This window comes from Podarcis tiliguerta (genome assembly GCF_965153285.1).
Source record: "Podarcis tiliguerta genome assembly, chromosome: 16".
Classification (NCBI taxonomy): Eukaryota; Metazoa; Chordata; class Lepidosauria; order Squamata; family Lacertidae; genus Podarcis; species Podarcis tiliguerta.
The window spans coordinates 22,692,273-22,717,227 of record NC_139549.1 but is presented as its reverse complement, the minus strand read 5'-3'; the positions used below and the strand labels follow the sequence as shown (position 1 = coordinate 22,717,227).

The 24,955-nt window shown below is 43.6% G+C and overlaps 1 protein-coding gene across 3 annotated transcripts in view; it reads left to right on the top strand.

Moving 5' to 3' along the window:
* Positions 1 to 887: 887 nt before the first annotated feature.
* PXN (paxillin) overlaps positions 888 to 24,955 on the top strand; it is a 65,030-nt gene continuing 40,962 nt past the window's right edge. The window contains exon 1 of one of the 3 annotated variants that reach the window (XM_083417596.1): positions 888 to 1,218. In XM_083417596.1, coding sequence (XP_083273722.1) covers positions 1,206 to 1,218 — 13 coding nt within the window. In that variant the 5' untranslated portion in view covers positions 888 to 1,205. The remainder of the gene's footprint in view (positions 1,219 to 24,955) is intronic. The other 2 variants (XM_083417597.1, XR_014505968.1) reach the window with 2 other exon arrangements.

Below are 24,955 nucleotides of genomic sequence, written 5' to 3'. Positions count from 1 at the left end.
ACAGTTGGAAGGGATCCTGAGGAGCATCTAGTCCAACCCCCAGCAATGCAGGAATATGCAGCTGTCCCATACGGGAGTCGAACCTGCAACCTTGGTGTTATCAGCACCCACCCAGCTGAGCTATTCGAAGGTATGTTATAACACTTAAGAACGCATGGCCAGAGCTCTTGTGATGGTTGACTTCCCAGTAAACAACAAGGACATCTGAAGTGTGTGGGGGGGGGGGGGAATGACAGGCACACATTTCAACAGGTCCGTTCAACCTCTCTCACCACCAAAGGAACACAAGTGAACAGCAAAGAACCTGCATGAGCAGCGCTGACACCAAACCCTACATATATTAAGTAAAATAGAAACATCGTCCCCCAACCCTTCCCCCCCACCTCTTTCCCCCTTTTCTTCCTAATGTCTCAACAAATGAAATTGATTTGTAAAAATGTTACATGGGGGAAAAAACCGAGAAAGAGACATCGCACATACTTTTGTAAATCGAGAAAATCTTTAATAAAAATACATTTAAAAAAAAGTTATGGTGGAGTGGAAGGAGCTGTCCCGTTATTTACATTTATATCCCACCTTTCAATCCCGGAGCTCGTGGACAGCGCCATCACCCCCACGTCTCCCATTTTAATTATTATTATTATTATTATTATTATTATTATTATTATTATTATTATACCGCCCTATACCCGGAGGCCTCAGGGCGCTTCGCAAAAATCAAAAAATAAAACCACAAAAATCATCCCCACAACAATCCTGCGAGGTAGGCGAGCTTGTGACTGTATGACCCAGCCTAATGACGGCGTGCGTTCCTTCCTTCCTACCCCGGAGGGCCGAATATTAGCCTCACACACATCCCGCGGGTGGCCGCTAGGAGGCGGTGGCGCTTCTAAGCCTATTCGGGGGTCTCTCTCTCTTTCCCTCTCTCTGTATAGATTTATGTCGCGGTTTGGTTGGGAGTGTGGCGGGGGGAGGCGTGCGCGTACCTGAGTTCGAGCTCGCGCCCGCGTGAGGTGGTTTGCTGCTGCTACGGCGGCGGCGAGAGGGCGGTTTGTGTGTGAGCGCGCGCGCGAGAGAGAGAGAGAGAGAAGCGAGCGGGGCTTCTCCGGGACGCGCTGCCTGCGCGAGCGAAGGGAAGAAGAAGAGGGGAAAGTTGCGGCTGCGCTTCCCTCCAGTCGAGCGGGGAGTGGCGGCCAGGCGGCAACATGGACGACCTCGGTGAGCTTGAAGGGCGGGAGGGCGAGGGAGGGAAGGAGGCAGACGGGCAGGAGGTCCGACATGGGGCAACTTCCCCTTCCCCTCAGGGTCGGACTCCCACTCCCCTCCCCAAACCGCCGCCAATTTCCCTCACAGTTTTGTCTTCTTTCCTCTTCGGACACAACCCCCCCCCCTTCTCGTAACTCCACCTTTCTTTACTTTTTCTTTGGGGGGCGGGACCCCCAATGGTGCCTTCCATTATGTCCTCTCAACGCCGTTCAGGGATGTTGTTTTTTTTTTAGGGTGGGGGGGAAGAGGCGTGTAGGTCCGTTATGCCCCCCCCCGGTTGTTCCTTTTTGGGAGGTCCCCCTTTGCTTGTTTGGCGGGGCCCGCTGGTCTGCTTTGATTTACCTTTGCTTGGGGTGTGTGGGAGGTGTCTGGTGGGGATCTATCACTGGCCCGTTTTGAGATTTCCCCTTACTGTTTTTATTATTTATTGAATTTATATACAGTACGGATATTGAATTTATATATTTATTGAATTTATATACAGTACAGTCCCACGGATCCATTATCTTTCCTTTTCGTGGGGGTAGGAAGGGTCCCAGTAATTTATTACGTGCTTCCATTGCTGGCTTTTTTTGGGGGGGGGGTGAGTCCCCCGCTGGTCCCTAACTGTTGCATCCTCCAACTTCTTCCCTTTCCCTCCTCCAACTTCTTCCCCTTCCCTCCCTACCAGCTTCCTCTCCACCTTAACTGGGCTCTTGCCATTTCCTCCTCCCCCCCCCAAAAAAAATGAATTTCCATATTGTAACATCACCCTCCATAAAAGCCTCTCTAACTTCGCGCCTCCTTCCTCTCACTTTGCTTAAATTCCTTTTGTTGTTAAATTGACTCTTTCTATTCCTCTTGTTGTTAAATTGATTCTTTCTTGCTCCCTCCCTGCGAAACCCTCACCTATTTGCTATATCTCCTCTTCACCCTGTGCACCTTCTGTGTTCTCTATGCTTCTCCCCTTCTCTAAGTGGTGTCTTTAACTTCTTCACGCACTCCACTTGAGTCTCTCTCAGAAGTCAGTAAGGAAGCAATCTCCCACCCCAATTTTCTGGCCGTATTTGAGAGATTTGGGTGAAGTGCTTGACGCAAGTGTGCCTTCAAGTACATTCAGATACAATTTGGAGGTCATCCTTTTCTGAATCTTGCGTGTACACAATAAAGGCAGGTAGCTGTTTCTGTCCACTAAGAAAACCCCCAAGCTCAGCAGCAGCACGCAGCATTTTATTATTATGCCTGCTAAAATGCCACACAAAGTAGTTGGCAAACTTTTTAAACATCCCGAAGCACAAATGTTTTGCTTTACAAAACAGCCTGAAGAAGTGTGCAAGGGAAGTTGTGAGCTTGTGTCCTACTTTGTGCATCTTTTTTTAGTCTTAATAAAGGTATTCAAACTCTTCCTGTTGCTTTGAGGTTTTATTTTATTTATAGGTTCTGCCGACTGTGAAAGTTGTGTAAAGCTTGGCTGCCCCTTTGGATATTAAGTCTGTGATTAAGTCTGCACAGTTCCTTGGGCAGTTGCGTAAGCATGTTTAGGATTGCAGTGTTGCACCTCAGCTATATTTAAGCTATGCAGCTTGGGTTATTGCCAACTAAATTCACCTCAGAGGAGACCCGTTGACACTAAGGGACTTCAATCAGTCATGTCCTTTAATTTAGGTCTACTTTAAATTGTGTCTGCTTTGAGTATGACCAACAGTGGATACAACCCCTTTAGCAGATTATTTTGCGTGTTTTCTTAGTTAGCAGGACTCTTCATGCTGATGATGTTTTTTCATGTTGTTCTGGGCTTTTGTTTATTTATTTATACATAAATATGCTTCCATTTGTCACATGTCTCAATATAGCATTTTTAGGAACTCACTTTTTTTTCCTGTACAAAAATCAGCAATAAGTAAAAGTTAGGCTTTTTAAAAGTTAAAACTTCCAATCACCTGATTTTCTTGGTTCCTCTCCAGTTTTCCAGCTTTCACTTGCATTCTAGCTACCCTTTCCCAGTCTAGGTTACAATTCACCTAGCCCCTTTTCCTTGCAGCTTCATCCTTTCATAGCCTCTGTATAGGCCAAGTTTTTCTCTCTTCCTGCATCAGACTCTTGGTTGATCATTTCCCTTTGTTGGCTGCATTCCCCACCCCCCACCCCATGGAGGGAAAATTCTTGGTTGGGATAACTGAAAATGTGCCCAAGTCATAACCTGAATGTCACAGTATATTTTCAGTTTCTTATAAGATTTGTTTAAATGTTTCTGCTACCTGCACATGTTGCAGTAAATGTCACATTTTTATGTGGGAGTGGTAAGACGTTGGCAAGGCAACCAAATCTTATACCCGTAAAATGGTTACTCCATTTACTGTTACCTTTGCACACCTTATGCTTTCTACATATTGATGGCCCCACACTAATCCAAATTATAGGCTTCGTTCACCAGAATACATTTAAAGCACTTAAAGAACCCTGTGAACTGTATTTTGTTAAGGGTGCAGGGAATTGTAGGTTTGTGAGGGGTAAACTACACTTCCCAGAATCCTATGGGCGGAGTTAATGTGGTTTAAATGTATAGCGTGTACGAAGCCTGTGTGTGTGATTATTGGCTGTACCCTGTATGCTCAGAACCTAGTGGAAATTCATATCATATCTTCTGCATATCATATTTACTGTAAAAACCAGGCACACTGCTTTCTGATAATATTCTACTTACAAATCCTCCATCTCTACCCCATCAAACCACATTTCTTATTGAGCTTTTCCCTTACCTAACCTATCTCTCCATGTTATTGATTCCTGTTGCCATGTGTTTAGCTAAGATAACTGCATGTTCCCCCAAAGCTTTACAGCAGCCTTGACCCCCAAACATCTGCATGTCGTATGTGGTATAATATATATGTAACATACCTGCTTTCCAATTTCCTCGTTCAACCCTGAATTATTCATTGTTCGGATATGGATGTGGGCTTGTATTGACTGTTGAGTTCCCTTCATGTTATAGCCTGTTTACTTTAATGTTTTCTAGCACACATCCTTTTACCAGCAGCAACATCTGGTGCAACCTGAGATGGCATATATGCTATTCTTTTTGTACACCATTTTTCTTGCTTTCTGCCCTAAGTTGACTGCCTGTATTCTTTCTCATGTTTCATGTGTTGGAAAGTTGTTGATAATTGTACCCTCTATGTACTTGATGTGAATATTCAAAGGCAGACTGGGAGGGGTGCTCACCATGTATGCTTATAGCACAATCCAAAATAGCTGCTCAGACATTCTGTTGAATTCAGCTGAATTCTCTTGAGGGGAGGGAACAGGGCTCATTGGTAGGGCACTTGATTTGAATGCAGAAGGTCCTTGGTTCAGTCCCTGGCATCTCCAGGTAGAGCTGTGCTTGTCCCCTACATGAAATCCCAAAGAGCCACTGCAGTTTAAAAAATGCTGTGCTAGATTCACCATTGATCAGACTTGGTCTGCAACAGTTGCTATGTTCCCCCAGGGAAGTGAGGTTAGAATTGCAGCCTTATTCTTCTAGGATTCTCTCACCTATAATAATAACCACCTTAGTCACATGCATCAGTTTCTGAAAATGATTTATCCTCTTATCCAGCCACACTTTCCATTCATAGCCTGTCTGGAACTTTTTGTTTCAGCCCTGCAATTCCATTTATACCATTAGACTTCTAGGCATCACACATTGCCTTCTCTTGGCGTTGATATTAACAAGACCTGGCTCCTATATTTAGTTTTGGCTTGTCATTTTTGCATTTGTAAAATGATCCCCTTGGATGTGAAACGAGCCATCTGATTTTACAACTAAACTAAAATACAACCATGTTGACGTTGGAGGCTCCTACTACCATGTCATCCTTTCTCCCAATGCATGGATTCTGAGTGCCCTTCTCAAGTCATCTTCAGCTCCTCAGGTTTGAACAAGAGTTGAAAAAACCCTTTGAGTGAAGGGCCCTGGAAAGTATTTGCTCCCTACAACTCTCATTGGAGAAAGAATCTCTATCACAAGTAACCTAAGATCCATTTATGGCATCTTCATCGTTCCTCTAATAGCAACCAAATGTTCTGTTCAGATGTGCTCCAAGAAAATCTCTGTTTTATTACTAGACTTAGAGTATTCAATTACCGTGCTAATTTAAAGTCGGCAATAACACCTACAGAAGAGGAAGTCTAAACTGAGCCTGTGACAAATGCACCAAGAGACTGTGTCCATCAGCCAGCTGACTACCTGAGACTATGCTCCTCACCCTTCATATGGGAGGGTGCAGACTGCTTAAAATGACTGAGAATCTCAGTAATGTGATAAAACAATTCTCAAAAAAGTTAAGTTCTCATTGGAGTATAGAAGTCCATGTTTTCCTCTGATGTATTTCTCCTTCCCAAGAAGCTGTTGGGTTGTAAGGCCAGCCCCTTTGGTAGGCAGACTGAGGTGACTGCCTTAGGCAGGAGGGAGGAGAAAGTTGATTCAGTTTGTATTTAAAAGCTACCTAATTTGCACTGTCTGAAACAATATGTGAATCAAAACCCAGTCATCCTCTGGCATTCACACTTGTCCAAACTTTGCAGTGCAGTTCTCCAGACGAGTAATATGTACAAAAATGCATATGCTGGAGGCAAAGTGTTCATTAAAATGCATAGATTAGTGAAAATAACATAAAAATGCATGATGTTAGGGAACATTGCTTTGCAAAAATGTGTGCATTAGGCAAAATTGCATGCAAACATGTGTATATTAAAATAAATTTGTACTAAAATGCTGATCTTTTTTTTTTGTAAATTGCAAGTTTATGTGGAAATATGGAGAGCTGATTTTAAGATTAGACAAATGAGAAACTGAGAGAAGCCAAAATTGACTGATTGACACATCCCTAGCATCAGAGAGGAGCAGGGGAAGGGAAGTGGCTGCAAGGTTTCAGAGGACAGTCCTGTATGTGCAAGTGTCACACGCCTTCCCTTTAACTCAGGGTAGCCTAACGCAAAGCCCGAGGGCCACATGTGGCTCTTGAGGCCTTTTCATGGCCCTTGGCAACATTCAACACTCGCCCCGCCACCCTTACGTTGCCTTCCCAAGGTTGAGTAAGCGAGGCTCTGGGCTTTGGGAATGAGAATCCTTCCTTCTTCCCAAAGCTTATTAAGCACTTTTCCAGTTTTGAGAAGGAGCTGGGAGGGCTCATACCTCCTTCCCAAATACAGGTGTCTTGCTCAGCTGATTTGTGAAGGCAGTGTGAGGGCTAGGGGAAGGCGTCAAATTTTGGACTCTCTCTAGCCCTCACACTGCGACAAGACTGTGGCCCACAGGTTCTGTCACCATGTCAAAGTACTCTTGTGACCCACTTGGTATGAAAATTTGGACCACCCTGCTCTAACTAACCTGCTGTTTTTAGAGGCAATGGGAGAATGCTGCCCCTTTACCACCACTGAAATGTCAGTTGCCAGTTGGGTTGGCTTCTGTAGATGGAATTTGGGGAGTGAGGCGGTGGGGGGGGGGAGGGGCTTGTCCTTCCTAAGGAAGTAAAATACTTTGGGTTGGCCCTGACTGGGTATATCTTAGACCACATCTGCTCCATACGTATGAAGGGTAATCATAACACATTAACAGTCATGTTTCCCTCCAAAGAATCTTGGGACCTGTAGTTTAAGGGTGCTGAGAGTTGTAGGAGACCCCTATTCCCCTCACAGAGCTACAGTTCCAAGCTACAATTTAACAATCAATTTTTCTTCACAGAGAACTGTGGAAATTGTAGTTACATGAGAGGAAATGGGGTGTGTGTCTCCTAATAGCTGCCAGCATCTTAAACTACAATTCCCAGGATTATTTTGGGGAAGCAATGACAGTTTGAAGTGGTATGGCACTGCTTAAAACGTGTGGATGTGGCCTTGGCATATGTGGTTCTGTCTGAAGGGTCCTTTGGGCTCTTACTCCAAGGTTTAAAAGTTTTCCCATAATTGCAATCCATTTTTGTGAACAGTTTTCAACTTTCCGTGAGAGGTTCTCTAGCTAAGCACACACAGTTTGATGACGTTTATGAAATGAGCAGAGAAACTTTCCAGTATGTGCTAAGATCATGGGTATTGAAATATACAAGCTACAGCTGTTGCATTCCATAAATTCACTGAGGTATTTGTGACTCTGCCATTTGGTCAGATGGTGTACTGCTGCACCAGTGACTATTCTCCATAGAGGGATGCTTAATCTGTTTCTTTCTTTTCTTTTTGTAGGTTTGTCATGTGTATTGTTAGCTTGCAGTATTTGAAATGATTTATTTCCAGTTGTATTACTAGACTTGTTTGTTGGTTGGTGGTATCAATGAAAACATAGGAGAGATGATTGAAATTGTTCCCTTTTTCCTGCTGTTTGTTACACACTTAGATTAAGCATGTAGTAGTTCAAACTATGAACTTATGTTTTTGAAAAGATTGATATCTAGCATAGGCCTGCTTCCATCTAGCCCACTCACAAGTTTTCTTGCTCCTGCTTTCACTTCCTTATCTGTAAATGAGAGTGAGAAAACCCCCACTTTGTGGCTGACACGTGTAAAGCATTTGGTTCTCTGAAAGTACATGATATTACAGTGGTACCTTGGGTTACAAACGCTTCAGGTTACAAACACTTCAGCTTCCAAACTGCGCTAACCTGGAAGTCGTACCTCGGGTTGAGAACTTTGCCCCAGGATGAGAACGGAAATTGTGCACTGGTGGCACAGTGGCAACAGGAGGCCCCATTAGCAAAAGCATGCCTCAGGTTAAGAACGGTTTTGGGTTAAGAATGGACCTCCAGAACGAATTAAATTTGTAACCCGAGGTACCACTGTACATTTCATGATTGAAGCAAGCAAAAAAGGAAACTGAGAGTTTCATTTTTATTCAGGGACAATACTTCTCCTCTAGGAAAGCCACAAACTTCTTTTTCTATGTCCACAGCTTCAGATTCAGAAAATCCGAATATAAAAATCTAAATAGCAGAGAAGCAGATGAGTTTCAACACATACTTTTGGATGGATGTGATCACCTGTAGTAATTTCACACAATGCATTCTTGGGACATGACATTTTATTTTATCTTCTTAATTGCATCGTGAGTGCTCTCAGTTGGTGTACTTGGTCACCTACTATCCAGCTGATCCTTTGTTGATTACTTGCCCACACAGCAGACACAAGACAGCAGCCATGCAGTCCACGCAGACAGGGAAAGCGCTGTCAGGCTGCAAGGCACCATGTTCACAAGCACTGCTTCCTATGCTTCTCTCTTCATTCATTACTTACTACATTTATCTTGCATATTTCTTCTAAGGTGCCCCACATTTTTAGCCTCACAACAACCTTGTGAAGTAGGCTATTCTGAGAGATGGTGATTGATCCAGGGTCACCCAGTGAGTTTTATGGCCGAGTTGGGATTGAATTCTGGTCTCCCATGTCCTTGTCCAGTACTCTAACAATTGGACCACACAATTTCTACTTGGGGAAGCTGGGGGTCCTCTATGGATGCAACTATGATCTAAGTGAGCCTTTGCCAACCTGGTGTTCTCCAGATGTTTTGGACTTACAAGTGCCATCAGTTATAGCCAGTGGTGGGAGGATTAGATGGCAGTTGTCATCCAAAACATCTGGAGGGCACCAGTTGGCAAAGGCAGATCTGTAGCTTCATTAGCTAGCAGGCGAGATCAATACTTTTTAAATTTCCGTGAACTTTTAGGGTTTTGGTTTTTGTTCTCCCTTCCCCAAAATTTCAGTATTAGCTACAGCTGGAGGCTTAAGGAGTGGGAATATTGTCTTATGTGAAGGTAATGCAAAGAATATTGGACACAAAGCTTGGAGAGCCTTTCTTGTATACATCACCTTATTGAAAAGAATGGAAGTACCGTATTTTTCGCCCCATAGGACGCACTTTTTCCCCTCCAAAAATGAAGGGGAAATGTGTGTGCGTCCTATGGGGCGAATGCAGGCTTTCGCTGAAGCCTGGAGAGCGAGAGGCATCGGTGCGCACCGACCCCTCTTGCTCTCCAGGCTTCAGGAAGCTAGCCGCAAGCCTTGCAAGCCCTGTGGGAGTTCCCACGGGCTCACAAGGCTTGCCGGCAGCAGCCTGTCGCCCGAAGCACGGGGAGCCCTCTGGAGGACTCCCCGTGCTTTGGGCGAGTGTCGGTAAGCCTTGCGCGCCTGGCGGGAGGTCCCGCCGAGCGCGCGAGGCTTGGGGCGGCAGCCTGTCGCCCAAAGCACAGGGAGCCCTCTGGAGGACTCCCCGTGCTTTGGGCGAGTGTCGGTAAGCCTTGCGCACCCGACGGGAGGTCCCGCCAAGCGCGCGAGGCTTGGGGCGGCACCCTGCCGCCCGAAGCACGGGGAGCCCTCCAGAGGGCTCCTCTTGCTTCTGGTGGGTGTCCGCAAGGCTTGGGGCGGCAGCCGCAGCTGGGAGGGAGGAATAAATTTTTTTTATTCATTTCCCCCCCCCCCCCCAAAAAAAAACGAGGTGCGTCCTATGGGCCGGTGCGCCCTATAGGACGAAAAATACGGTATACACAGGCACACAGTTCTCAGGGACTTTAGTGTCAGCTTATTTATTTGTTTCCTATTTTGGAGCTAGAAAAATTCTTCCAATTCTTGGGAGCCTTATCAGATTTTAGGAGCTAGCCCTGTATTGAACTGAGGAAATGTTAGGTGCCATCTATAAGGTGATTTAGGGGCCAAGGTAACCCATGTGCCTGAGTTTTTTTCAACACTGAACCACTAAGTAAAAAAGACATTTTCTCCAGTAAGCAAAGATCACAGCTTTCTAAATTTTGTCCTCTGAAACTAACGCATTCACAGTGCATCCTACACAGAGTTACTCAGAAGTAAATCCCACTGTTTTATGTGATGTTTGCTCCTTAGTGATATATCAATATTTGTACAGTGGTATCTCGGGTTACATATGCTTCAGGTTACATACTCCACTAACCCAGAAATAGTACCTTGGGTTAAGAACTTTGCTTCAGGATGAGAACAGAAATTGTGCTCCGGTGGTGCCGCAGCAGCAGGAGGCCCCATTAGCTAAAGTGATGCTTCAGGTTAAGAACAGTTTCAGGTTAAGAACGGACCTCCAGAATGAATTAAGTACTTAGTCCGAGGTACCACTTAACTTTTGAATTGTTAGGTTGGCAGGAGCTGGGACAAAGCAACGGGAACTCACCCCTTCGTGTGGCTTCGAACTGCCGACCTTACGAGCACCGCACCCTCTAGTCGAATTCGACTAGACTTAACCATCCAGGGGTCCCTTTTTTTTTAAACCTTACCTATCACTTAACTGTAAATAAAAAGTCTGACTGGTTTGTAAGATACATAAAATGTACATTAAAATTATCTATAACTGTCAGAGTTAAAAGCAAGTTTAAAAAAATAAAAGTGTAAGTAAAACTAGCAGTTAACATTAGAAATCAAAATGTATGTCACCTGTACATATCTGGGTAGGCTTGCCTAAACAGAAACAATTTAATCATTAAGTCACACATTAAAAAGTGTGACGAAGACGCCTCGTGGTGTCAGTAGGCAGGGAGTTCCAGAGTAATCCCTGTTAAACTCCATTCAGATCAGTGGAACTGCACCAGAATTATTAAGTGACATAAATCCAGATCTGTTGTAAAAGATGCTAGGGCAGGGATGGGGGACCATGCACCTACATCTCTATCCATGGATATACCTCATTTGTCCCCTATTACTGGCAATGTGCCTCGTGACTGGGGAACCTGCAGCTCTCCATTATCCTTGACCATTGACTATGCTGGCTTGGGCTGTTGTGAGTTCTGGCCCCATGCCATATGAAGGTCCGCAAGTTCCTCGTTCCTGTATTTGGGGGTTCAATGCTCTTGTGACTGCTTCTATTTATATCAGTCGGACTTGTGGTAGAGAACTTCCTTGTCAAGTGGGAAGCTAGAATGGCAGAAGAGATACTCTGACAGATGTAGATGTGCTGTGGTTCACCTTAAAACATCTTTTCCCTCTCCACCAAAGAATCTTACTGTATGTTTTGAATTTTGGTTTCTCTCCTGGTGCATTTCTCTTTCCTCTTTCTGTGGTAGGGAATTTTCCCCCGCTCCTGTAAAAAAGGTAAAGGTACCCCTGCCCGTACGGGCCAATCTTGACAGACTCTAGGGTTGTGCGCCCATCTCACTCAAAGAGGCCGAGGGCCAGCGCTGTCCGAAGACACTTCCGGGTCACGTGGCCAGCGTGACATCACTGCTCTGGCGAGCCAGAGCCGTGCACGGAAACGCCGTTTACCTTCCCGCTAGTAAGCGGTCCCTATTTATCTACTTGCACCCGGGAGTGCTTTCGAACTGCTAGGTTGGCAGGCGCTGGGACCGAACAGCGGGAGCGCACCCCGCCGCGGGGATTCGAACCGCCGACCTTTCAATCGGCAAGCCCTAGGCGCTGAGGCTTTAACCCACAGCGCCACCCACGTCCCTTTTCCTGCTCCTGTAGAAGGCAGCAATACCTTTGCCTGTTGACTTTGATTGGAGCTCTTTTTGGTCTGAAGTAGAGCACCTACACTCACATACGTCTGTTTTCTCATAGAAAAAAGAGAGAGAAAGAGCCCTATCTTCTGCCTGTGAAGCCATTCTGCTTGTTTGAGAGTGGGCTTTGTCTGCACAGGCTTCATTATTGTTAGATGCACTGCAGTGTTTGAATGGTGATCTGTTTCTGGACTTAACTGACTGTTGTTGAAACACCCTCCTTGTGAGCTACAACCAGGAAATGGCTTTAGTTTGGAATGTTGGGTTTTTGTTTTGCTTTGTTTTTTGCTTGCTTAGGTTCCTGCGAGTGTTGCCCCAACTGGGGTATGTATGTAAATTGGTCTGTAACCCCACCAGAGTGAAGAGTGATTCTCCCCTTCCTACTGCCTTCCTCCTTAAGTGCTTCAATTCCCTTGTAAAACAGAGGTGCTATTGTCTTGCAGGACTTGGACGAAGTCCCTGTGCCTGAAGCAGTGTGTGATGCAAAGCCCCCCCTTGCCCCCCTTTCTGTAGCATTTCCATGGAAAGTCAGGACTCTGCAGATACTTTTTAACTCCTTTGTGTCTCAGAGTATGCAAGTGTCTGCTCTCCCTGGAGCAATAATCTCTCTGTCTCTGTCTCTCATGATATATATATCCCATGCTCGCTTTCTCCATGTCCTTCTAGCTTTCTGTTACATCACCTATTTCTCTCCATGAAGCTAGACAGAATATTTCAAAGCGAAAGGAGTATACAGTCTGCCTTGTCCTTCAGAGGCTTCCCATTCCTTTTCTGGAGTTGTGTGGCTTACTCCAGGACATCGCTCCTAGGGGACAGTTAAACCTCAGATTTGTTGTTGTTGTTGTTGTTATTTATTTCATTTCATTTGTTGTTATTCATTTCATTTTTCTAATTTTAAGAAAAAAAATCTCAAAGCGGTTTACACCCTAAATTAATACATCTAGTAAAGCAATCCAGAATAAAACATTACTGAAGCAAGTCAAATATAAAGTATATATTCAAACTAACATAATTAATAGGACCCTTAAAATATTATCTTAAAGATTTCAAAATAAAACATTACAAATGAGGTCTACTACAGAATGCACATTTAATGCAGCGAAGTTAACAGCCTTGGGAAGCCCTAGGAAGAATTGCTTCCAGATTTCTTTAATGCTTTCCTCTGACTTTGCCTGCTTCACTGCTCACAAGTTTGCTCTTTAAGCGTAGACATTTAGCCAGCATCCATGTAATTTGGAATTCACAATGGTGCCTTTATGGCTTTCCTGAACTCTGATGGCTTGTGAGACCTGAAGCTATTGTGCTATGCTTGGATCTCTTTAGCTACTGTAGCATTGGAGGCAGGGCAGGGTGTGGGTGCACATACAGCCGGCGCAAGGACTGCAGCTCACATTTTGTATTGGCTACGTAATTCGCTTGGCTCTGTCATTCAGAGCCAATAACACCATAATTCCTACAGATGTGAACTTCTGCAACCCTGAATGCTAGGAACATAAGCAGAGGGTAGAATGTAGGCTTGTCGACACAGCTAGGAATCCAAGTGGTTATCTTCTGTCCTGGTATTATTCATGGTTCATGAATTCCATAGTATTTCAGGACTCTTCTAGATGTGATGGGGGCAGATGCATGTTTATAAGAACATACGAAGAGCTGGCTGGATTGGGCCAATGGCCAATCTATTCCAGCATCCTGTTCTCACAGTGATCATTTATGTACATGACTGTGCTGTTGACATATAACACAGGGGAATACAGTCCTTCAGAAAAATAAAAATAAGAAAAAGAGCATGCAGATGAAGGTAACAATTCGCTCCCCCTCACCCCCAGGCCATGCTTTATTGCTTTAAGTGGTTTTCTCCCTAGCTGGCTCTTTACTGAATTTTAGTTGGGACGAAAGTTATTTGAAGAATGGAGGTAAGCTGAAATAATAGAATTGTAGAGTTGGGACCCCAAGGGTAATCTAGTCCAAGTCCCTGCAATGCAGGAACCTCAAAACACAGTCTTCCATCCAGTTTGAAACCATTCCGGACCCTGCTTAGCTTCGCAAATGTGCTAGTAAGTTTGTTGCTGCACCACTAGGAAGAGGGGGAACGTTTAGCAATCCTGATCTTCCCACTCCTTTCTGTGTAAAAAATAAAAATAGATGCTCCTCCCTGCTTTAAATGTGAACAGGGCAGACACTGTTCGGCTTTCCCACCCCGTCACCCTTTGCTGACTCTGTTGGTTCTTTTTCGGGTCATTGCCTTTCCCTGCAGGGAAAATAGGAATTCCACCCACTGGAGATGCTAACTTGAATTATTGTTCACCTGGAATCCTGGGTTTAATGCAGGGTGAGTTAGGAGTCTCCCTGCTGTCATGAGGGATGGTAGGCTGTCTGCTTACTTCAACCTCAAATTCGTCCTTTGAACATGTAAACAAATCGGGCTGAAGTGATTACAGGGGTGTTTATTGCAGCACAATAACCGACTGTGTAAACACGGCGCTGGGATGGCTACAAAAGGTTTTGTTTTGTTTTTAATGAAGGATTTTAGTAGACAAATACCATGGTGTACCAAACCTTAATGCGATTTGAGATTGCAGTTCTGTCTGGCATGAACAAATAGCACAAGTGGGAGTATCAAGTGGGTACTTAGTCTTCTCAGAGAGAAAAAAACCCTCAGACTCACGTCCCTGTGGTCCATTTAGAAAGCTTGTATCTCAACATGGTGTCCTTAAATTCCTTTTCATCCAAAGAAAGGCACACCTGATGGCCCCAAACAAGCTTTAATCTGAGCCAGAGCTCAGAACTGAGCTTGGTAACTTATTTAAAGCACAAGGGCTTAAGCTGTCTGTAACTAGTGCCTTTTAAAAAAAGACCAGTGGCCCATCTAGACCCTTCATCCTGTTTTCACAGGGTCCAACCGAAAGAAGTACCGTGTTTTTCCATGTATAAGACTATATTTTTTCCCTATTTTTTCAAGTTTAAAATTGGGGGTCGTTTTATACACGGATAGTGCGTATGGGGGATTTCTTTATTTGGAGTCCCAAAAAATAGGGGTCGTGTTATACATGGGGGCATTTTATACACGGAAAAATACGGGATCTGAGAGTGCAACAGCACTCTCATATCCTTCAACAGTCCCAGTTTATGTGAAATATCCCAGAATTACAGAAGCCATCCGGTGTTTTGGTCTCATGCTCTGGTACAAATTAGCTGGCTGGCACCAGAGCACAGGACCAAAACATGCTCTTTTGGGGGGTCTTGCACTCACACACAAATCAGCTGACTCATGTCAGAATACCAGACCAAAAGACACTCTTTTTTGGTGTCATTTGAATCAGCTGGCTCCCGCTAGAACTTGGGACCAAAACCCTAGCATCCTGATTTTGATCAGTGGGAAGGGTATGTGGTCTACCCACGTGTGATTCCCAGGAACTGGCATTCAGGGACATACTGCCTCTGACAGCAGATGTAGAACATTGCCAGCATTGTTGGTAGCCATTGATAGCATTATCCTCCATGAATTTATCTAATAAATGCACGGTGTGCCTTTCCCAAGCCACTAAGAAACCACAGCTGTCTACTTCACACGAGTCTATGATTGGTGAAAGCACTTTATGGTTCAGAGATGTGGCAATTCGCTCTTATTTTAGAAATGAACTGCTGAGCTTGTCTAAGCAATGAATAGACTCAGGAGACTGGGTTGTATCTAACAAAGCTGTCCTGTTAACACAATGACTTTCCCCTATGCAGCAGGTCTTCCTCTTTCTTTGCCTACCTCCAGATCTGTTGTAGGTGTTCTCCCTCCCATCCAGAGCAGATTTGAGGGGTGGGGGAATAGAAAAGGGACAGGAGATCTTATTGTTCTGGTACATCTGGTGGCAACTCGTTTTATGGGAGGGCCACTTTGAGGTGGGTTGAAGGAGAGGGGTTGAGCCAGGGGCCCACTTACCAGCCCCTAAATCTGAGATGGGGGGATTTCAACTCCCATCGGCCCCAGTCAGTGGTCAGGGATGATGGGAGCTGTAGTTCCAACAGGATATGGAGGGTCGCAGCTTCCCTATCCCTGCCCTTAATAAACTCCAAGCAAGTCCCATTGCCACAGCCACGTCCCTGACACCATCTCTCTTGTCCTCAAGTTGGCAAATGGATGTTTAGGACGTTGATTGGAGGGCTAGATTTGGCCCCAGGGCCTCTGTTTCCTTTTCCTGCTGTGTGGGCTTCATGGTCCTTGGCATTTCTAAAGCTGGAGCTGTTCCTACTAGCTGTAAGTCTCTCTGGCATTTCAAAAGAAACTCTGCATAAGGAGTAGGAGGGGAAGAAATACCATCTCTTTGACATCATATCATCTCTTATCAGTGCCTCCAGTTGTGCACATGGGTAAGGCATAACCAAGGACAACTGGTCTCTTTTCACTCCTGTAAAATGCTAGAAAGTCTCGTCTGTCAGTCAAACCGAAGACAGTCATTGTCCTACAATTGGATATTTTTAATTCAAGGGCTGGAACTGCTTTTTAATGGACATGCTCCTTTAACTAGTGTTTCTTTTAGGGTTTTCTTTTGTGTAGCTGATAATGGCTCTGCAACTGTAGCTCACTGGCAGAGCACAAGGTCTGCATGCAAAAGTTCTTAGGTTATAAATTTCCAGCATCTCCAGAAAGGGCTGAAAATTCCAGAGAGCTGCTGGCCAGTTAGTGTTGATTGAACTGATGGATCAAGGCTTTGACTTGGTATATAGCAGCTCCCTATGTTCAGATCTCTGCTGCAAGCAGGAAGGTATCAAATCCTGATTTATTAAAAGCAGGTTGTATTATGTAACATTTTGTTTTCAGACTGGAATAATTAAGCAAGTTTTCAAGGTGTTAGATGAGAAGCCAGATGCTAGCCTGCTCAGAGGCAAGGTATTGAGGAGTGCCAACAGGCCACGCAGAGTTGTACTATATAGCACCTTCTCATTAGCCCTGTGCCCTGCAGCACACAAAAAAGTTCCAGCCATTCTAGTGGAGAAGGAGAAAACGAGAAATAATGACATTGGACGACATCAGCTGTCAGATTTTTTACAAAATAGGAAGGGCGGGGTATATAAATTGAATTAATGAATAAAATATTTAAAATTAAATAGGTTCAGTTGTTGGAGCTGTGGGGGCTTGGCATTTCAGCAGTGTTGCTGTCAAAGATTCACCACTATTCTTAACTTGCCTTGCTACTGATTCTTGGAAGTGGGGTCGACATTAGAGGAAACTTCCTCAAATGCTGAAGAACAGTGGTATCTCCGGTTAAGTACTTAATTCGTTCCGGAGGTCTGTTCTTAACCTGAAAACTGTTCTTAACCTGAAGCACCACTTTAGCTAATGGGGCCTCCTGCTGCCGCTGGAGCAAGATTTCCATTCTCATCCTGAATCAAAGTTCTTAACCTGAAGCACTATTTCTGGGTTAGCGGAGTCTGTAACCTGAAGTGTATGTAACCTGAAGCATATGTAACCTGAGGTACCACTGTAATTAGTTATCGCCCTGATGATTCTGGGTGATAACCCTGGGTGTTGGTCCATTACTTATGTGCTCAAGTCAGAAGTCAGGCAGAGAATGTAGCTTGACAAAATGAAGAGCTTTCCCCACCTCAATAACACATGAACCTGCTTGTTGAACCATTTGGTCCAACATCCTGTTCTCACAGTGGCCAACCATATGCCTGTGGGAAATCTGCAAGCGCAACTCAAACACAAGAGCACTCTCCCCTTCCGTGGTACTTAATGGATGTATGCTGCTGTGCATTGTCTACATTGAGCCACATTACCTGTAATGGGGGACAAGAGAGGCATATCCATGATGTAGAGATACAGGCACAAGGAAATGAACAACTGCACCCATGGAAGCTGTATTCAGGGGCAACCCCACCCTTGTTTACACTACTCTTGGTTGTTGCCTAGGATTCTTGGGTCAGTAAGGCATGCCTGCATTTCACATCCTGGTTGCTTTATATATTTTTCTGCATGTGACGCTTAAAGGGCCTTGTGTTGCCCCCTTCAGCCCTGTTTTCATAGGGTGGCGTGCATAATCTGTGCATGGTACAAATAGGGCTGGAAAGCAGTATGAAATATGCGGGTGGAGGAAAGGAGCTGGGGTGGTGCAGAAAGGAAGTTTTATGTAATTCTTGGCTGCCTTTCTGGTAATTGTTTTAATCAAATGGAATGCAGCTTAGTCCAGGGCTTGCTTAGCAGAAATAACCATGTTCCCTCCTCCCGCTTGTTAGATTTTGGATCTGGGTACGTTCTTGTTTGTTCTCCAAGTGGTGAGATTTGGACATGTGTTTCAGGGAAGGGAGTACAAACAGAAGAGGGCTAGGCAGTAATGAGGAAAGGACATGTATTCTGTTCCGAAGAGCTGGAGAGAGTCAGGGTGGTGTAATAGTGCCAGGCTAGGATTGGGAAGACCTAGGCTCTTTCAGACACAAAGCTCTCTTGAGTCTGCAGCCACACACACTGCATATCCTATCTCTCAGGGTTGTAGTGAGGAGGAGATCCATGGAAAGTGAGTCTTCAGCTCTTGAGAATTTCCATTTTTCATTTAAACGATTAGCAAGCTGCATGCCCTCGGTGTTGTGGAGAAACGTGATCATAGACAGGCAGGACAAGAGGTTGAGAAAAGCTGCTTAAAAGTATTTGTGGTGCAGGGAGATTTTATGCATCATATGAACAGTGGGTCTACTGTCCCACTCAGCCGATTCTGTGTAGCATACCGAGCTGAAGGTCACATTATAAAAGTTTGATAAATAAAACCGCAATGCTACAAAAAGCAGCAACACCATATGCTTAAGAGGCAACGTGTGTTAAAGCTCAAATGCACCAGCATTGTAAAATAAAAAGCACCAACCCTGCTGTAGGGACTTAAAAACAGGTACTTTCCTTATGGGGAGCCTGTAGCCCTTTAGCTGCTCACACCTTCCCTAACGCAGATGGGAGTCCAAGTCCCAACAGCATTGAGAGGGCCAGAGGTTATTTATCTCTATTGTGCACTCAGGTTTAGGCTTTTGCCCTCCATTCAGAGGTGTTCTCTTAACTAGCGGGCATGCTGGGTCATGGGGATAAAGTCTGGAACATAACAATTTTATGCAACTGAGGTCACAAGAATGTATCTTATTTCCGCCATATCCTGCTAGTTGTTGGGACTTTGATTATCTCGGTCCATCCAGGCTGATGGTTGCTGGCCCCGATTTCAGTGGTTACAATTCTCAGCTTTTCAAAATGACCACTTTTAATCTGTCAAATAATCATAGAGCTTTAACACTTTTAAAAACCACATCCTTCTTATCCAGTGCCAGTTACTTGTCTGATGATTACTTATAAATTGTTTAATCTTTTTGGTTTTGTTTTTAAAAAGCTTCCCTTCTCTGTCCAAATTTTTTTTTTTTTTGCTTTGCAGTCTATGGTTAACAAAAGTGGTCTCTCTTAAAGCTTTGTGTGTGGTTAATTTCACTTTGCAAAGTGAAAGGCAGTCCTGTATTGGGAAGTTTTTAACATTTGACGTTTTATTATGTTTTTGTATTCTGCTGGAAGCCACCCAGAGTGGCTGGGGAAACCTAGCCAGATGGGCGGGGTATAAATAAAAAAAACACACAACAATTGCTGTGCTCTCTTAGCGTTCAATCACTTCTGTTGGAAAGAGCCTTATACAAATACCAGCTAAAGATAAACAAAATTCTAAGGAATTTAACCATAATCTACTTGTACTAATTAGTATTGCAAACAAAGCATAACAGGTTTTTAAATAACTATTTTTATTGAAACGTTTTCAGATATACATTTCCATATTGAAGTATTTCAGTATACCAATGCATTCAATGACTTCCCTTCTTCCCCTCCCAAGGCACCTTTAATTTAACCACAGTTCCTGCATATTCTTATATTTCCATTTGATTCAATTTCCCCCCTTTATTATATCCTTTAGATATGTTATACTGTTGAATTTACCTTAATGCTGCCAGCGTTTTCATCTGTGTACAATTATTTTCTACATATTCAACAAAAAAATTCCACTCTTCTTTGAATACTCGTTCCTCTTGGTCTCTTACCCTACTTATTAGGCCTGTAACCTCTGCATCTTAAGTTGCCAATCCTCCTTTTTTGGCTAAGAGGATCCAAGCTGCTGTTGTCGCATACATAAATATTTTTTTCTGACTTCTGGGTACCTCTGTCTGAAATATTCCTAACAGGAATGCATCTGGGTTCTTTGGGAAGGGTAGTTTGAACATTTTTTTCATCTCGTTATAAACCATTTCCCAGTACTCCTTGACTTTTTTGCATGCCCACCACATGTGGAAAAAGGTTCCTTCATTTTCCTTACATTTCCAGCACGTACCTATTTCAGATTTATGCATCCTAGCTAATCTACTTGGTTTATGCATCTGTGCATCATTTTCATATAGTTTTCCTTCAGGGTGCAGCATGCAGTGAATTTCAGATCCTTCCACAATTTCTCCCAGAGATCAAATTCTATATTATGCCCAATGTCACTTGTATCATTGAGGCTTTTTACCAGCTCATCTTTTGTTTCCCATTCTAATAATAACTTATACATTTTAGATAATAGTTTTTCATTATTCTCTAATAAATCTCTTTCAAAGTGTGATCTTTGGTCCATAAATCCAAATTTCCTCCCAATTCCGCCCCACCCCATAACAGTTGTTGTGTTGAATGGGACTTAGTTCCAGATAAATGTACTTAAGACTGCAACTTGAGTGTATTTCAGATACCTTTCTGGCACATGGATTTCCTTGCAGTGCAGCTGAAATATACATGCATATTTCATATTATAAATAGATTTTTCTTACAAGAATGTAATGATAAAAATGGCTCTAAAATTATAGACCACACACATCTCTTTTTGGTTCTCCTCTTTATGATTTCAGGAAATACTGCTCATCTTTATTTATAGAGGTGGTTTGAATTCTTGCTTTGAGCTATTAATAGTGTATCTGATTCTTATTTTTTACCAATGGATTCTTGCATTTCATGTGTGTGTGTTTGTGTGTGTGTATTAATCTATGGTTAATGGTTGGTATGATTTTCCTTTACTCAAATGCTGACTACCCTGCTAATTTCTGAAAGCAATAGATGCTGTTTGTAATTCTTATCTGTATAGCCTAATAATTCCACCTTTGCTAATCCTTCATAATGCTATCCAATGAATTTTGGTTGCTTCATGAAGCCCCTTTTGGAGATTTCTGTGTCTTGTGTTGGTGGCCTGCTTCTCCTCAAGAAGAATGCTTGTGGCTCCGTAGTCTTCTGCTGTGCCTAGAGGCAGAAAGAAATATTATTTGTTGTTATAACCCCCCCCCCCATAAAGGTAGCTAATGTTTTCCTTGGTCCAGGAAACATCCCTGAAGTGTTCCATGTACAGCAAAGGTCTAATTTAAGGTTTGTGTTTCATAGACTAGCTCTATCAGACCTCCCCTCTTCACTTGGCACCTGACAGCAGCCTTTCCCTCAATGGGAGGGATAATAATAATAATAATAATAATAATAATAATAATAATAATAATAATTTATTTATACCCCCACCCATCTGACTGGGTTTCCCCAGCCACTCAGGGTGGCTTCCAACAAAATATTAAAAATACATTCTATCAGCTCTGCCAAAAGACCAGCTCCATCAAGCACCTTGTACCCCTGAATGGTTTCTGTGCCAGCTGGTCGTTATAAGAACTACTATTTAAGAATTGGTGCCTGAGCCTGAGTTTGCTTTTTTCTTCTTCCCTCCCTGTCCCATCCACCTTGTGTGTCTTGTTCTTTAGATTGTAAGCAGGTCTTGGTTTAACTGTTTTTATGTAAGTCACTCTGAGAGAATTTTTTGGATGAAGGGTAGGCTACAAATGCGCTAAATAGATAAATAAACACCCTGTGCCATTTGTGTGAAATGGCTTATGTTCTGGTAATGTTTCCATGTTCCTTTTATCCTAACAACAACACCTATTAGTGATGTTATTGTAATGCCCTTGCTACAGATTAAGAACAGAGAGAACCTTCTTCAGACACTTTTTATGTGTTTTCTTAAGATTCATGTCAAGAGGAGGCCCAAAGAATTGTGATGTCATAATGTGAGAGTCGACTGGTGTGCTTATTTTTCTGTGGCCCACATATAAAATTTAGCATAAAGAACATGTTGGGGGAAACTACAAAAAGGCAGGGAACTTGAGATGGTACTTTTCCTGGCTGTGAGCTGCGTTTTGAGTCTAACTTGCCTGGACACCCTGATTTACTTTGTACTGTCATGTTACTTCAAGTAGATTTTTATATAATTGCTTGAATTTTTTTTTAAAAAAGCTTCTTCTCTGCTTGTGAAATATGGATGAATATGCCACTTACAAAATATAGCACATGCCCAATCTTTGCCCCAAATCCACTGCTTTTCATTCAGAGTCCCTGTATGACTCTAAGGTCACTTCCTTACATGTTCTTTGCTGCCGGTGAAACACCCAGCATTTATGGGGAGGCAGAGAGAGAGAGAGAGAGAGAGAGAGAGAGAGAGAGAGAGACACTTTTCCTGACCAAATGTTGTTTTTGCAGGATATGGTGTGAGCTGTGACTTCTTGAACTCTGTTTCCCAATTTCGAACTAAGTACTGCTTATGAAGCCACAGTTTTATCGATGACTTTCTGTACTGTTGCTTCCTGCCATTTGTTCATCGGGTGGGATGGAGATCTGTGGTGAGCCCTTGCCTTCCTCTTAGTGAGGCTGGACAGAAAGGAAAAGAGGAGGTGCAGACTTTCCCTTAAATGAGAACACTTTCCCCTTTTTACACAGCTTCCCCCTAGCTTTTACAGGGGCTATGTGCGTGCTTTAAGGTTCATGTATTGTTAAGAGCTTAAGCAGAGTGCAGCTGGATTAGATCAAAAGGCCCATCTAGTCCAGCACCAGCCAGCCTGATGATGATGATGATGATGATGTAGTAGTAGTAGATGTATTAAATTTATATCCGCCCTTCCTCCCAAAGGAGCCCAGGGCAGCAAATGTATCTGTAATACATTTTTTAAAAAACGGCTACAAACTTTCAGCCAATGATCTCAGGTTTGCCAGGAACAGATCCCTCTGGGAAGCCTACCAGCAGGTATGAGAACACACTCTCCATCTTAATCTTGGCATCTGGTATTCCAAGCCTTTGATGTTGAAGGTAACATGTGATTATTGTGAGGCCACTGATAGCCGTATTTGGAATGATTCTGTATAATCCTCTTTTAAATCAAAATTGTCAAATCACTGTCATTAAAATAACAAAGTTAAAATTGCATTGCATTCCCTGTTAATATGCTGAAAACTAAGAAACCATTCACAGAATACAGAACAATGCAGCCCACAAAACACTAGTTACCCTGCCTACTCATTTGGTGGCCTAACATTTGATGGCCCTACTTTACTGATCAAAGGCAACCTTTACTCAGACAACCTGACAACCTGTTGTAATCCTTATTGACTTGCATTGGTAAAGTAGTCGGTCTAAAAATATGTGTCAATTTTTAAAAGTCTTTGAGACTAATGTGGGCTAAAGAGCAGGAGATTTCCAGCCAAGAAAAACAGAGGGTTTTTGACATTTAAACCAGCATTTTTCACTGCTTAAACTTAGCCCCCTCCCCCTGCAAACCTTTGAATCTATCCTGCCGGTGCACATGTGGAAATCCTTGTGAGCATGTGTGTGCACACGCAGTATATTTCTGTTAGTGCTCTAATGTGCTAGTCCTTAGGATGTCAAAAAGTCTTTTGGTTTGGTATACTGTCTAATGTTACAGGGGACTCACAAGCTTCCTCTGTGATGTTTTAGGTGGTCCTAATAAAAGTATTGTACTATGGCTACCTTTATATTCCCCTGCCCTATTAGACCAGCACAGCAACCTGCAATTAAAGTCTTCGGTAAAAACTGTGGGGTAAGATAATGGTTCTGATTTTACAAATGAGGAACTAATGTTTGTTTATAGACTCACAGGGGCCAGGTAGGGAGACCTAGTTGGCGGCATTCAACCCTGGGACCTGATGTCCCCCTCAACTATATTAGATGGCCTCCATCTGTTGAGTGAGAAATGAGCACCAGCTCTTGGAGAGAGGTGTCTTTCTGCAAGACTAAATAATGCAGCCAAAGGGGGCTACTGAGGTAGTAATGCTCAGGGAAGTCCTGAGGTTTCAGAAGGAAGAAACTACCACCGCCTGGAAATCTAAGAGGGCTTCCCCCCACCAAAATAAAGTTCCACAGAGGGGGCTGAGTATGCTCAGTAGCCATGGAATGTTGAGCATCAGTTTATCGTAAGGAATTTATCGTAAGGAGAGCAGAAGTAGAATGACCTAGAGCTCCTTACAGATTATAGTATCTGGCTGGCAGGAACACTTCTCCTAGGAGAAGAGCTTAATAAAAGCTCTGTTGGATCAGGCCAGAGGCCGATCCAATCCAGCATTATATTCTCACAGTTGCCAGCCAGATGCCCCAATGGGAAACCTGCCAGCAGGACCTGAGCTCATCAGCACTCTTCTCACCTGCAATTTCTGACAACTGAGGCTGACTGCCTCCCACAGTGGAGCAAGAACATAGTCATCATGTTTAGTAGCTGCTGGTACCTTTATTCTGCTTTGTGAATTTATCTTACCCTCTTTTGAAGCCATCCAAGGCAATAGTCATCCCTACATCTTATGGAAGTGAATAAGTCCTTCCTTTTGTCTGTTTTGACTCTTCCAACATTCAGCTTTGTTGAATGACCCTGAGTGTTTCTCGTATTATGAGCATGAAGAGGATGAATTGCTTGTTATTTTATTGCAGGGTCCCCCTTCAAGGTAATAGTGATGTACGTTGCCATGCCCTGGGCACATTGTGTTCCTGGTCAAGGTTTGGCAGGAGAGGGAGAAAGCTCTGGGGGTTTTTTTTGGGGGGGGGTCCCTCTCTATGCACTTGACAGTGTCAGTACGAGGGACTGGATGTGGCTACTGTTTTACCTGTTTTGTATTTCTGGCCTCATTTTGCAAGGGTTGGCTGTAACCAGTGCAACACATCCTTTCAGCAGATCTGGCAGAACCACAGCATGACTTTGGGCAGAAAGCCACGTCTGCTGCAGCTGCATTGGTACAGCCAGTCCTCTTAACTGTATCCCACAATACAGTTCCTTGTGCTTAGAAATAAACTAGAGACCTTCTGATGCTGAACCAAGAGTGCTACCCAGTGTTGGCCTTTCTATAAGTGGGTAAATGTTCTAAATTTAAAAGCTTCAAACTTTGAAAGTTAA